At 43.7% G+C, this 14,409-nt stretch overlaps 1 protein-coding gene across 7 annotated transcripts in view; it reads left to right on the forward strand.

Annotated features, from left to right (window-relative positions):
* Nucleotides 1–14,409, forward strand: part of CRACDL (CRACD like) — a 202,692-nt gene that overhangs the window by 141,289 nt on the left and 46,994 nt on the right. For all 7 annotated transcript variants that reach the window (XM_066377593.1, XM_066377589.1, XM_066377590.1 and 4 more), the window contains one exon: nt 13,708–13,787. In XM_066377593.1, the coding sequence (XP_066233690.1) occupies nt 13,718–13,787 (70 nt within the window). In that variant the 5' untranslated portion in view covers nt 13,708–13,717. The remainder of the gene's footprint in view (nt 1–13,707; nt 13,788–14,409) is intronic.

The following is a 14,409-nucleotide window of genomic DNA, read 5'->3' on the forward strand; positions in this document are numbered from 1 at the left end:
AATACATGCATCCCTGTGTTTATTGAAGCATTGTTCACAATAGCCAAGATTTGGCAGCAGCCCAAGGGCCCATCAATAGCTGAGTGAGTAAAAGAGCGGTGGTACATATACACAATGGAATACTACTCAGCCATAAAAGAGAAGGAAAGCTTACTTTTTGTGACAGTCTGGATGGATCTGGAGAGGATTGTGCAAAGTGAAATAAGCCACTCCTATGTGGAACCTAATGAACAAGATGAAATAACAGGCACAGTGGAGACAGACTTATAGACACAGAGAATGGACGGATAGCTGTCAGAAAGGAGGAGGGTTGGGGGGCTGGGTGAAAAAGGTGAAGGGATTAAGCAATAAAAAATACCCTCATAAACACAGACAATAATGTGGTGGTTACCAGAGGGAAAGGGGCGTGGGGGAAGTAGGAAAGGGTAATGGGGAGATAAATGGTGATGGAAGGAGACTTGACTTGGTGTGTTGAGCACAGAATACAGTGTACAGATGATGTATTAGAACTGTGCACCTAAAACCTGTAAGATTTTATTAACCAGTGTCATGCCAATAAATCAATAGTAATAAATAAAAATAAAGGTGAGGTGACAGGCATCAACAATTGGTGACAGTGTTTTGCTTACTCTAGACCAGAGCAGAAGGCACCACCAGCTGCATCAGCCCTCGCCTGGGGATCTTACAAATATATCAGCTATGCTTTGTTATTTAAATTATAAGCCATTTGACTAGAACTTTGTACAGATGCATTTTGGAAAACAGAAGAACAAGCTAGGCCTTTTCTAGAACCTTCCTCAGAAGTCCCCCTTTTCACTTGCCTGACCCTCGGTTTTTGTAATGCAACATCACACACCCCCATCTAGAGCCTTCCTTCAGCCCTCCAGACAGTGTCTAGAAGCTGCCAGGGGTCCCGGTTCTCAGCCTTTATACTTGAGATGAACTCAAGTCAGGTGAGGTGCAATGATGGGTCGCAGGAGTCTATTCTTTTGAAGTGGCAGCTGCAGGTAATCAGCGAGGACATCACCAAGGAGAGGCAGGGAGCCTGGCCAAGCAAGCTGGTGGTTTTCCTCCAGTGGGTAGGTTCTGGGCACCTGCCCTGTGCACCTGCCCTGTGCACCTGCCATGTGGCCTCAGACAAGGATGCTGGAGATCTTTGCACTGCACAGTGAGTAGGGTAAGCAGGTGCCTGGCTAAAAAGGGCAGCTAGAAGGTTCCAGGAAAGCAGTTCACAAAACATCTATGCCCTGAGTTAACATGATGGGCCTTGAAGATCAACTAACAAGAAAGCTGAAGCTCAGGTGCAAATGTAAAGGGCAGAGATGACATGTCTCCCTAACACCCCACACTCTACAGGTCTCAGGTGTACACACCAAGGGAGGGCAGGACAGATGGACACGTGTTCTCAGTGAGAATGAGATGGTGCACAGCACCTGGCTGTGTTTGGCTCAGAATCGAGGATGTTATCAGATGGGGATGCAGCCCACCCGATCATTGCCATTTGCTGGCTTAGAGTGAAAAAAGTGTGTGTTTCTTGGGCAGCTTTGACCGTATGTGCTGCACACCTGCTAGGAGCTTGTGTGAGTGCTGCCAGGTTCCAGGGCAGCTGTTTGGTGGGAAGACAGTGTCCCAAGGGCCCTAAACCACTTTGGGGAGGTCCCTTCAGTAAGTTCCCTGAGGACAAAAGTGCCAGCAGCTCACTCTGCTTTCAAGAAGGGGGGTGTCTCCACCCATCAAATAACTATTCCTATTTCTAAAGGTCAGCACCGAAGGGCTTGTTCCTGACTGAGAGCCTGGGCTGTGGGAGAGGGCCTGCCAAGCCTGCGGAGCTGGCCCTGCAGCAGCAACCTCACCCCTTGAAGGTGCTTGACTCTCGGTGCAGTTTGATTCTGTCACAGTAGTGCAGAGGGAAGTGGAGATGTATCACGATTAAATTCATTTTCTCAGTATAAACAAATCGCATGTCTCATAGGCCAGGTGGGAAATTCCCAGTGTGGCCTCTGTCGATCCAGGTGATTGTCACATCTGCACATCACTTGGGCTGGGTGGTCAGTTTGGGGAAATTGATGTTGCATCTGTGGAGCACACATCCTGGCAGTGTGCGGGGGTGCTTGAGGAGTTGGAGCAAATAGTCCCCCCAGTGCCAGGCTACATAGGGACAGTAACCCAACAATTTACAGATCCCTGTGAACACAGGCCTTTTGTGTTGTGTAAAACCCTGTGCATAGAAATCATCATCATTGTGGCTGTTCCATAAAAAAAAGAAGTTACTGATGATATTTCAACCTGGTTTTCTGATTCTACCTATTTCGAATGGGTCTGTGTTAGGAAAAGAGCTGTGTTAGGCTTGCTCGCTTGCACTTTGCATGATTAGTATGTGAGCACATGGCAGACCCATGTGTGTATAGCCTATGTAAGGCTATGAGTGCTTTGACTCAGGGAGGATTAAAGATCGCCTGGGCACCACTGCTAGGGGCCATTTTGCTGTTTGTTTGCCTGGTGCTGTGAAAAGCTGTTTACCCTGCTTGTGTGATTGTCTGCCATTAAGAAACTCTATTAAACGGGAAGGGGCCAATACTTTTCAGCTCCGCAGTTCCTCTACTATGTGCCCGAATCCAATGTAGACCTGCCTGGCCTTGGCCACTGGCATTATACTCAGAATAGAGTGGTATGTCTTCTTAATAATAGGCTTCGCAACACGATTTCTTACTAATATAATCTCAGCTCTGCATTTGCCATGCTACAGAAATGCCAATCATTCATGGAACATTCTAGATAAATGAAGCCTTAAGAGCTTTCTTTATGTGATTATTTTTATATGTGTGTATAAAAGGGGAATTTATTACCTTAGTGAACTCATAAAGTAAAACCAGCCCTAGTAAATCTTCCCTGTGCCCCTGCTCCAGGATCCCATTTGTCATGGGTGTGTGTAGCCATCAGCACAAGGTACAGCTTTCATTTCGAGATCTAATTCCAAGTTAGATCACATTTGGCATACCTCAGCATTAGAATGAATTTTTATTTTCCCAAGAATTATGCAAATATAGCTTATAAATTAAAGTCACAAAGTTTGAAGCTCTAATGGTTTCCTATTTTTGAAATGATGGCTTTGTAAGTCTCTAATAGATTTTTCTAATAATCTGAAAATGTCCAAACTAATGTTTTTCAAAATCTCATGTAAAAACATTCCCTCTTGGATGAGTGAAAGCAGGTTACTCCCGTGAAACCTGACCTGCATTGCAGTCTGACACAAGTTTTATTGAGTAGTATTTGTGTAAACTTAGGTTACCTGTGTGAATGGAAGTTCTTGTTTGCATATGTACATGTATATAGGCTGCACTGGGCAGCTGTTCGCATTCCTGGCTGAGTAAATGACCAATTGTCCCATTCACAAGGACGCTGACTACCCATGAAATCAACTGTTTATCTTACGTAAGATACAATTATGTATTGATAAACCCTGCTGTTTATCCTGTTGATGTCTAGTTTGTTTGAATGAAACTCTTTTCTTTGCAAAGAAGCATTCTAGTGAGTTGTGGCCCACTGACTTGCTCTCTCTGGATGTCCTCACTGTCCCTGCCTGGCCATGGCCAAAGGGAAGCCTGAGGATGAGAACAAGACATCTGGCAGCAAGAACCTCCCCTGCATCCATATTGCTTCACTCTCAAAGGCCAGTGAATTTCACCTCTGCATGGTTATAGGGTAGATGCTGTCTAAAGGAGGACAATGGATAAGAAAAACTCAGGCTTAAGAAATGTGACATAGTTTTTAGCTAAGTTATGGATTTTAAAGGAAGAGTGTCCTCAAGACATTGGCATGCTAGGTGGCTTTGGGAATTAGGATTGGGTAGTTGATGCCGCCTCATTTTTATTCTGAGGTAATTCTTTTGTCAGGCAAGTGCTGTAAGTGCCTCTGGTTCATTCGTTTGTTCATCCACCCATTCATTCATTCATTCATTCAACAATATTTATTGAGCACTTCTTGTATGGCAGAAGTGTGGTGGTCCATGTTCCCTATCCTCAAGTAGTTAGTCTTCACATTTATATACTTAGCAAGATAGGGGATAGCTCAGTCTAATTAGTCCATACCTAATTTTAGTTTTTTGTAAGATAAATAATTACAGGACATTAGAGAACTTCACAACTGACCACCCAAAACAAGTTGCTTTAATCTTTCCTCTTGCTCAGAGCACCAAGACAGCATCTGAGTCCTCCCATTTCATATGATATTTTGCATATGATATTTGCATATGATATTTCTTTGCTTTCTTTTCTCCTATGTGTCACAATGGATCTATCCCTTGCTCCTCCTTGTCTCTTCTGACAAGTAAGACTGAGGCTGTGCACACACACATCTAGGTGTCTGCTTCAAAGGTCAGGATGTCCTCTAGCACCTTTAAGGAGAGATGGTTAGCCATGGTGAGTTCCAGTCGCAACACCCCTCCGCTATAGGTCAGATTCAGTGGTCAAGTCCTCTCCTCTTGAGGAAAATTATAGCTATCACGATGCAGTAAGCTGGCACAGATTTTGAACAAGGACTTCTCACAGGCACTTTGCGAGCATTACACATTCCATTTGCCTCAGTAATGTGAAACTTATTTTTCTAAAAAAGGTACAGGCAGATCCTGGAGTGAATCACTAGACAGCAATAGTTAAGTCACAGTTTATTTTCTTATTTTTTTCCCAAGGAAAGAAAAAATAGATTAAATGTTTAGAGAATGTAAGCAGCCTTAATTCTATAAAGGGGAACTGGATCAGAGTCATGCAAGTGTTGAGATGATTAAAACTCATAAGTGCAGGGGTTCTGACAATGCTTTGTCCGGGGGGTGGGGGACAGGGGGCAGGGGTTCTGACAGTGCCTTGTGGGAGGTGCAGGGGTTCTGACAGTGCCTGTGGGAGGTCCTGGCTCATCCTGAAGGACAAATCAGTCTTCTCTGGGAAGTGGAATTGGAGCTACTGTCTGAAGGATGAGTAGGACTTCATAAGAGGAGAGTGGAGGGTGAGGGCTGGGAAAAGCATGCTGAAGCAGAGGGAACATTATCTGCAGAGGCCCTGGATGGGGGCAGTGTAATGTCATGGGAGAAGGGAGAGTAGGGCCAAGGTACATCTATGCCAGCTGTGTACCCACTCTGGTCTTGTCTGTATTTGGATTTGTCCACATCTGCAAACTTTCATCTGAGATCATACCCTTCTTCATGTTTTAGTATTTTTTTTAGTATGTGATTTTTGGAGACAAATTGTATCATGCTTTCTTTTCCAAAAATGTCTTTATTTCACCTTTTTTCTTTAAAACTTTTTTCCCCAGCAGTTTGATGACATGTGATTTCATACATAAAGTTTGTCTGTTTAAAGTGTATGTCAGTAGGTTTTAACATATTTACAGAGTTGTGCGACTATGAACATAATCTAATTTGAGAACATCTTCATTTCCCCCAGAGAAACACCGTGGCCATGAACAGCCGTCTCCTAGTCCAGTGGTCCCCAATCTTTTTTGGGCCACAGATCAGTTTAATGTCAGAAAATATTTTCACAGACCGGCCTTGAGGGTAGGATGGATAAATGTATCACGTGACTGAGACAAGCATCAAGAGTGAGTCTTAGACGAATGTAACAGAGGGAATCTGGTCATTTTTTAAAAATAAAACATCATTCAGACTTAAATATAAATAAAATGGAAATAATGTAAGTTATTTATTCTTTCTCTGTGGACCGGTACCAAATGGCCCATGGACCGGTACTGGTCCGTGGCCCGGGGGTTGGGTACCACTGTCCTAGTCCACCTCCCTTCCCCTCACAGCCCACTCCCCGACCCTTAGCAAACACTGGTCTACTTTCCGTTTCTAAGGGTTTGTCTATTCCAGATATTTGCATATATGCTAATATATTTTCCTAATGGATTATCAGCTGCCTCTGACCTGAAGGTTGGTGAGTGCAGAGCCCTGGAGAAGCTGACAGAGGACAGTGCAGGACCCGGCCAGGGTAGAAGATGAAGGGAGGAATGGTGGAAAGGGCAGTGGGAGGACACCCAAAGGAAGGATCTTTTACCTAGTCTTCCCTAATTATATCACCTCCTCCTTTCCAGGAGAAAGGTTAGCTGAAAGGGATTATTGGTCTTTTCATAGCTCTCTCAGGTTAGATAAGTTGGTATTCAAAAATCTCAAAGTCAGGAGCTGGCAAGATAACTCAGTTGGTCAGAGCAGTCTGGAAGCTCAACGGTTGCTGGTCTGATCCCCAGTCAGGGAACGTGCAGGAGCAGATTGATGTTCCTATCTCTCTCTTCTCCTTCCTCTCTCTCTCAAATCAATAAAAAATAAACATTAAAAAATTTTTTAATCTCAAAGTCAGGATATTAATACAAGTTGACCTTGGTTATTATAAATTTAATAAGTATTTCAACCAGCAAGTATATTTGAATATTCTGCCCCACAAAACTTCTTTCTTATAATTTTCTGTATCTGGCATGCTCTCCTTTGATTATCAGTGTCCATCATTACTTCTCTGAGACATTGCATCCTTAAGTTTGGGGGCGTTTTTGGTTTCTTTTCCAGGCCACTGAGGCATCTGCCCAACTCTCCTGAGTTGAATGTGCATTTCAGTGGGTTTTGTTTTCTCTTCTATGGCTTCTCCTTCTACCTTTTATTTTGTGTTCTAGTGAATAGCTTTGCCCCAGGAGCCTAGTTACAGACCTTCTTTAAGGACAGAAAGACTGTTGGGCTTGTGTGTTAATATTCTGTTAGCCTTCAAGGACATGGGTGGCAGACACAGACATTGATCAGCAGGCAGCGTGGGACTGGGGGGAGTCTGGACACTATGAAGGCCATCATAAACACCATACATTCCTTGAGATGGAAACAATTGTGTGAATAGTAGATAAAAAGTGAGTTAGAGGCAGATTATATATTTAGGGGGTTTAAAGAGAGCAAAAGAGCAATTGCCAAAGTATGATGACATGACTGATTTTCAGTCCTAAAGGATGTGAGTTATTGCTTCATTTCAGGAAGATGATATTTGCCTTTCCCACCTGTCATCCACCCAAATACACACATCACCATGCAGACACAAACACGTGCATTAAATTGGGTCTGAATGGTTGTAAAGGTACATACAGTGTGTCTGTAAAGTCATGGTGCAATTTTGACCGGTCACAGGAAAGCAACGAAAGATGATAGAAATGTGCACCAAATAAAAGGAAAACTCTCCCAGTTTCATATCTATTCAGTGCAGTTCGATGTGGGCTCATGCACAGATTTTTAGGGCTCCTTAGGTAGCTATCCCGTATAGCCTCTACAGACTCATCACTGACTAATGGCCTACCAGACAGGGTTTCTCCACCAAACTGCCGATTTCCTTCAACTGCTTATCCCACCTAGTAATGTTACTCCTATGTGGTGGTGCTTCGTTATAAATGCGCCGATATTCACATTGCACTTTGGTCACGGATTCGAATTTAGTGAGCCACAGAACACACTGAACTTTTCTCTGTACCATCCACATCTCGACTGGCATGGCCATGGGCTGCTCCGCTGTATACACGGTGTTATGTCATCATCTGCACACGCGCACATGCTGCCATATCATCCTACAGAAACTGGGAGGGTTTTCCTTTTATTTGGTGCAGATTTCACATTTCTATCGTCTTTTGTTGCTTTCCTGTGACCAGTCAAAAGTGCACCATGACTTTACGGACACACTGTATATGTTAATATATACATTAGGTGCATATATGTTAATATTTCAAGAATGGTCATTAAGTTCATCAACACTTTTGAAGTTCAAGGACAACAAGTGTGTTATGTAACATACTTGTTTGTTCATTCATTCTGCAAAAGTCTATTAGGCACCTTTTGTAGCCAGACCCTGAGTTTCATACATAGATGGACAAGGTAGAGCCCTTGTCCCCAGAGCGCTCCACTAATTAGAAGACCTAGTCCTGTGACTCTGATGGCTCTATCAATGTTCCTTCATTTTTAGAAACACTGAAAAGTAAGACTCCAGTGGTTAAATGACAGTTTCAAGATGAGTGTCTGGAATTGGCATATAAGCACTGCTATTTAGATTTTTTTAAATTTGCTTTTAAACAAAATCTGCATTCATGGATCTGTGATCAATCTTCTGAAAAGTCACTGACTCACCTTTGGAACCTTGGATGCAGCCACACAGGCTAAGGGGGATGCCACATGCAGCTGCCACAGGCACTGGAAAACAATGTGAGGTGCATGCAGACTGTCCTCACTGGAACGCTGTCACTTCTGTGCACACTTACCTCTGTTTTCCATCTTTTTAGATTTGTGTTGCTCTTGTAAAGAAAATATAGCTTCTTTCACTTACCACGTAGGTTGAAGAGGGTTGCAGTAAGGATTGTTTACTTTTTAAAAAGTCAGGAACCGCCCTGGCCGGTTGGCTCAGCGGTAGAGCGTCGGCCTGGTGTGCGGGGGACCCGGGTTCGATTCCCGGCCAGGGCACATAGGAGAAGCGCCCATTTGCTTCTCCACCCCCACCCCCTCCTTCCTCTCTGTCTCTCTCTTCCCCTCCCGCAGCCAAGGCTCCATTGGAGTAAAGATGGCCCGGGCGCTGGGGATGGCTCCTTGGCCTCTGCCCCAGGCGCTAGAGTGGCTCTGGTCGCGGCAGAGCGACGCCCCTGAGGGGCAGAGTATCGCCCCCTGGTGGGCAGAGCCTCGCCCCTGGTGGGCGTGCCAGGTGGATCCCGGTGGGGTGCATGCAGGAGTCTGCCTGACTGTCTCTCCCCATTTCCAGCTTCGGAAGAATACAAAAAAAAAAAAAAAAAAGTCAGGATTCGCCTGACCAGGTGGTGGTGCAGTGGATAGAGCGTCGGACTGGGATGCTGAGAACCCAGGTTCGAGATTCCAAGATCGCCAGCTTCAGTGCAGGACTCAAGGTTGCTGGCTCGAGCAAGGGGTTACTCGGTCTGCTGAAGGCCCATTGTCAAGGCACATACGAGAAAGCAGGCAATGAACAACTAAGGTGTCACAATGCTCAACGAAAATGAAAAACTAATGATTGATGCTTCTCATCTCTCTCCATTCCTGTCTGTCTCTGTCTATCCCTCTTTCTGACTCTCTCTCTGTCTCTGTAATAATAATAATAAAAAAATCAGGAACCAGTAATATTCTGGAGGACTTCCTCAGTCTAAAATTGGATTGTAAAACTAGATGTATTTCTAGAACTCTTTTGATGACTTTACTGCTTGTTTTTGTTCTATTTGTACCTGTATTGATCATCTCCGGAAGCCCCTCGAATTTTGTCACCTGTCTTGTTGGAGGGTTGTGCTCAGTGAAGTGCTCTGGGCACTGTCCTTGGTGCTGACAAGAGAGCAGTGGCTGTGACAGGCAAATAGCTTCCCCACCAAGCACACAGTCGTAGAAGGGCAGGGATGTTAGGCAGACACCTTACAAATAAGTGCTTGTTGACAACTTTGGTGAGCACTGTGAAGAAAGGTACAGGGGCTGAGAAAATATACCGCAGAGATGTGACCATGACCTAGGAGGTGGTGTGGAATTAGTCAATCCACAGGGGTGGACATGAAGGCTTTCATACATAATTACATGCTTGGAGGTATGTAATCAGGTTATGGATTTTTTTTATTGAAACCTCTAAAATGCCATATTAAAATCTATTCTTGTCCCTCATATAAATAAACTTTTGTTGATTTTTTTCAATATAAGCTGCAACTACTTAATGACATTTTGCAATGAGCTTGGAAGAAGCCTGTGTTTACAATCAGGGATCAGGGAGAGGGAGGGTACAGCCCCCATGGGGAGCTGCCTTTGGGAGAAAGACTCTCCTGGATTCTGTAGACACCCAGATGCACACTGCTGAGAGCCGGGACCTGCAGAGGGTGCTGGAGACTCAGTACCCTTATCAGTTCATTAGAACCCTAAAGAGGCACCTCTGGTCCTGATTTAAAGACTAAATTTTTCTGTACTTGGATTGGAGCTGTCAGAATAACAGGGTCAGAGGGTGGAGGCAGCAGCTGGTAGAGGAGGCAGTAAGACGGCCTGACTTGAACCTTGAGTTCCATTGAGAACCAGAGTTGGGAGATAGTGGGTATTTGCTGTATGGCCTTTCTGATTATGGTATTCCTTCTGGCTTTTCCTTGAATCTTACTCGGGGTGGGGGAACGTGTATTCAGAGGGGCAGGTTATTGGGCCCCATAGAGAGAAGGCACACCACTGTACCAGCAGCAGAGGGTTTCCACCTGGAGTGTTTGAGTGAAAGGGACAGCCCTCCACCTGTTCACACCACTGTCTCAGAAGGCCAACTGCCGCCATGGCCTAGAATGCTTCCATCATTATTTATCATCAGTTTCAGTCACTAGCCATCAGACTGCAGGGCCTGGGGAAGTTCAGGGCTCATCTGTGAATCCAGATGCCTTGGTCTTTGGCTGATCTTGGTGGCTCTAAAGTGAGCCATTTGCACAGGACACTATGTCTTCATGAGACAAGCAGACACTCGTCTGCTGCCAGGCATGTGCTCCTGTCTTCATCTGTGCAGATACGTGAGCACATGGTGAGGGGCAAACTGTGGAAGCCATCCACTATTCCCACGAGTGCTTGTTTGTGTTGTGTTCTTCGTCCCAAGTAGATGAGGAAACTGAGGCTCAACAATGGTTAAGTGATGGGCTAAGGACTCAACTTCAGGGCAGCCTGCCTTCCAAGTCTTGGTTCCTTTCTTATTCACCCTTTTGCACTCATTAATGTGAAGATGTTTGGAACATAAAACAAAGCCACTCATCTGAGGCATAAATGGGATTCCTCATAAGAGTGCACCACCCCACATCATGCAACAGTCAAGGGTGTGGGGAAATGCTTAGTGTTTAAAAGATCTTAGTATTAAGAGTAGGAAAGTTTTAGTCTTAAACTAAGCCTAGGCTTTAATGACCTTGCCAGCTTACAGCCTGTTTCCCACAATACTATGTTTGAATATTTTTTTATTCCATTATAAATGGAATTGTTTTCTTAAGTTCTTTTACAGATTGTTCATTGTTAACATATACAAATATGGCTGATTTTTGTGTTTATTTTGTGTCCTGTAACTCTGCTGAATTCATTTATTCTAACAGTTTTTTGGGGGGGCAGTCTTAGGGTTTTCTATGTATGTAAGATCATATCACCTGTGAACAGAGATAATTTTACTTCTTTCTTTTTAATATGGATGCCTTTTATTTCTTTTTCTTGACTGAATACTCTGACCAGGACTTCCAGTGCACTGTTGAATAACAGTGGTAAGATTGAGTACCCTTGCCTTATTTCTGATCTTAGAGGAAAAAGTTTCAGTTTTTCACTGTTGAGTATGATATTAGCTGTAGGCTTTCAGTGTATGGCCTTTAATATGTTGAGGTAGTTCTCTTCTACTTCTAGCTTTTCTTTAGTGTTTTTATCATGAAAGGGTGTTGAATTTTGTCAAATGGTTTTCTGCCTCAGTTGAGGGGATTATGTGGATACTTCCCCTTCCTTCTCTTGACCAGACATTTTATGGAGTCAAATTGCATAAATATTGAGAAGCAAAGTTGGTGAGGTTTTGTTCACATTTTTAGGACTTGACGGTTGGGGGATGGACATTTTGATATTAACATTAAAGGAGACCAAAATATGAGACCCAAATCTGGCACAGGCTGTGACTCCTTTCCTCTATTAAATATTTTCTTTGTATTTCTCCTGTCATTTTTCATTATGTGCTCTGCACAAGTGGTACATGTCAATTGGTTAATTAAATGTTTGGTCCCCCCTGTAAGTATGAGGATTCATAGTAACTGCCAATAAGAAAAAGCTTTACAAATAAATAGTGAATTAGTATGTGTGTACCATTTAAAAGTCAGCTGTGGAAGGCAGAGACACAGTTAGCTCAATATTCTGTAGCAGGAATATTGCCCAGTAATCATTTATTTGATTTCCATGAAGAGTCAGAGATGTTTTATTTAGGAAGAAGTCAAGTACATACAGATGAAATGATAATAGTATTTGGGATGATTTGCTTTGAAATAACCTAGTGGGAGTTGGAGGGAGAGAAGGGGTAAAGAAGAAACTATAGTGACAATGAGTTAAATTCATTATATATTCTTTGTATTTTTGTATCTGTTTGAAATTTTTCATAATGAAAAGTTTAGAAAAGAAACTCAATGTAAATCAGTGATAGTGTGGTTTTATATCAAAATATTATGTAGCCATTACAATAACAGTAGGAAGAATTAGTAAGAAAATCAGAAAGTCTTTCTAACATGGTATGTGTGTGCATATACACAAAATGTATTGAAAATTTTAGCATAGAGGCCCTGGCCGGTTGGCTCAGCGGTAGAGCGTCGGCCTAGCGTGCGGAGGACCCGGGTTCGATTCCCGGCCAGGGCACATAGGAGAAGCGCCCATTTGCTTCTCCACCCCTCCGCCGCGCCTTCCTCTCTGTCTCTCTCTTCCCCTCCCGCAGCCAAGGCTCCATTGGAGCAAAGATGGCCCGGGCGCTGGGGATGGCTCTGTGGCCTCTGCCCCAGGCGCTAGAGTGGCTCTGGTCGCAATATGGCGACGCCCAGGATGGTCGCAACATGGCGACGCCCAGGATGGGCAGAGCATCGCCCCCTGGTGGGCAGAGCGTCGCCCCATGGTGGGCGTGCCGGGTGGATCCCGGTCGGGCGCATGCGGGAGTCTGTCTGACTGTCTCTCCCTGTTTCCAGCTTCAGAAAAGAAAATGCAAAAAAAAAAAAAAAAAAAGAAAATTTTAGTATAGAAAAAATATGGGATGGAAATACATTAAAACATTAATTGTGATTATGCTTCGTTGGTAGGACTATGGGTGGTTTTCATTTTTTATATCTTCCAAACTTTCTACAGTGAACAAGAGAAAAACATAATTTCTGAAAACCTTTTTTTGAGAGAAACAGACCAATCTGCATTGTGTAAATTAGTGAAGAATAATTTTTTATTTTTCAATTACAGTTTACATTCAACCCATTCTATATTAGCTGCAGATGTACAGCAATTGTCCAGAAAATTACATACTCTATGAAGAGGTCCCCCCACTGCCACAGGTACCCATCTGGCCCCAAACCTAGCTATCTCAATATTATTGACTATATTCACCATGCTGTAATACACATCTCTTTGGCTATTCTGCAACTAACTTGCTGAAGCATTTGTTTCAGTTATCTGTTTGCTATTAAAGTGCCATGGTTAGTGATTAGATAAATGCCTATGTGGTTACTAATCTTGAGCTGTGGGCATGTGCTGGCTGTACTGCCTTGGATTCTGCCCAGGGACCCGTCTTTGCTGGCATATGTGTAAGCAAGGTCATAGATAAAAAGAAATCACCATTTTACTACTGTTAACTTCTGTTAACATGTTTTGTTTTGTTTTTTACAGAGTCAGAGAGAGGAATAAATAGGGACAGACAGACAGGAACGGGGAGATGAGAAGCATCAATCATTAGTTTTTCGTTGCATATTACGACACCTTAGTTGATTGCTTCCTCATATGTGCCTTGACTGTGGGCCTTCAGCAGACCAAGTAACCCCTTGCTTGAGCCAGCGACCTTGGGTCCAAGCTGGTGAGCTTTTGCTCAAACCAGATTAGCCCGCGCTCAAGCTGACGACTTTGGGGTCTTGAACCTGGGTCCTTGGCATCCCAATCCGATACTCTATCCACTGCGCCCCTGCCTGGTCAGGCAACATGTTTCTTTAACGTGAATTTCCATCTGCTTTTAGGGAGCTGGACATGATTTCCACAAAGGTGATGGACTTGAAGCTTCGGGAAGCTGCAGAAGGCCTTGGGGAGGACAGCACAGGTAAGACCCCTGCTCCCCTGCTCTGGGAAGAGTCCTCATTGGGTGTGGGGCAGGGAGAGAGGCTAGTGGAGACAGCTGTTGGGGTTCTCTGCATGGACATGGAGGTTCAGTTCCTAGGATGCTCAGACCCCACACCTGGGTCCCTCACACTGTGACTGCAGCAACTGGGGCAGTTGTCCTTTGCTTCTCTGTCAAACATGGACAGATGGTTAGAGCCATTTTCCCACTCCTGTCCCCATGTTTGGTTGACTTGAAAGTTAAGGAAGAGAGTCACAATAGAATCATTTATTATCCAAGAACTTCAGAAGGTATAGTAGGAGATAAGGCAAAGTATAAGATAGCCTGATAGTCCGAAAGAATAATAATAACAAAGGGAGAGCCTTTGATCCCTTTTTTCTGGCTTTTCTTCTATAGGAGACCTTATTCTATTCTCTACTGAGCCAATTCCAGGCCCATGAATCAGCATCTCATTACATGTCCTATGAGTAACCCAATTATGTGATGCATATATTGCTATTTGTCTTGATAGAGTTATAAAACTGACATTTAAAAGACATTGATCTCCCTACAAAGTATCTTCCCATAGATTAGTTATTTATACTCACCTTATTTTAGTAACAAG

The sequence above is a fragment of the Saccopteryx leptura genome, chromosome 3 (genome assembly GCF_036850995.1).
Source record: "Saccopteryx leptura isolate mSacLep1 chromosome 3, mSacLep1_pri_phased_curated, whole genome shotgun sequence".
In the NCBI taxonomy this organism is placed as follows: domain Eukaryota; kingdom Metazoa; phylum Chordata; class Mammalia; order Chiroptera; family Emballonuridae; genus Saccopteryx; species Saccopteryx leptura.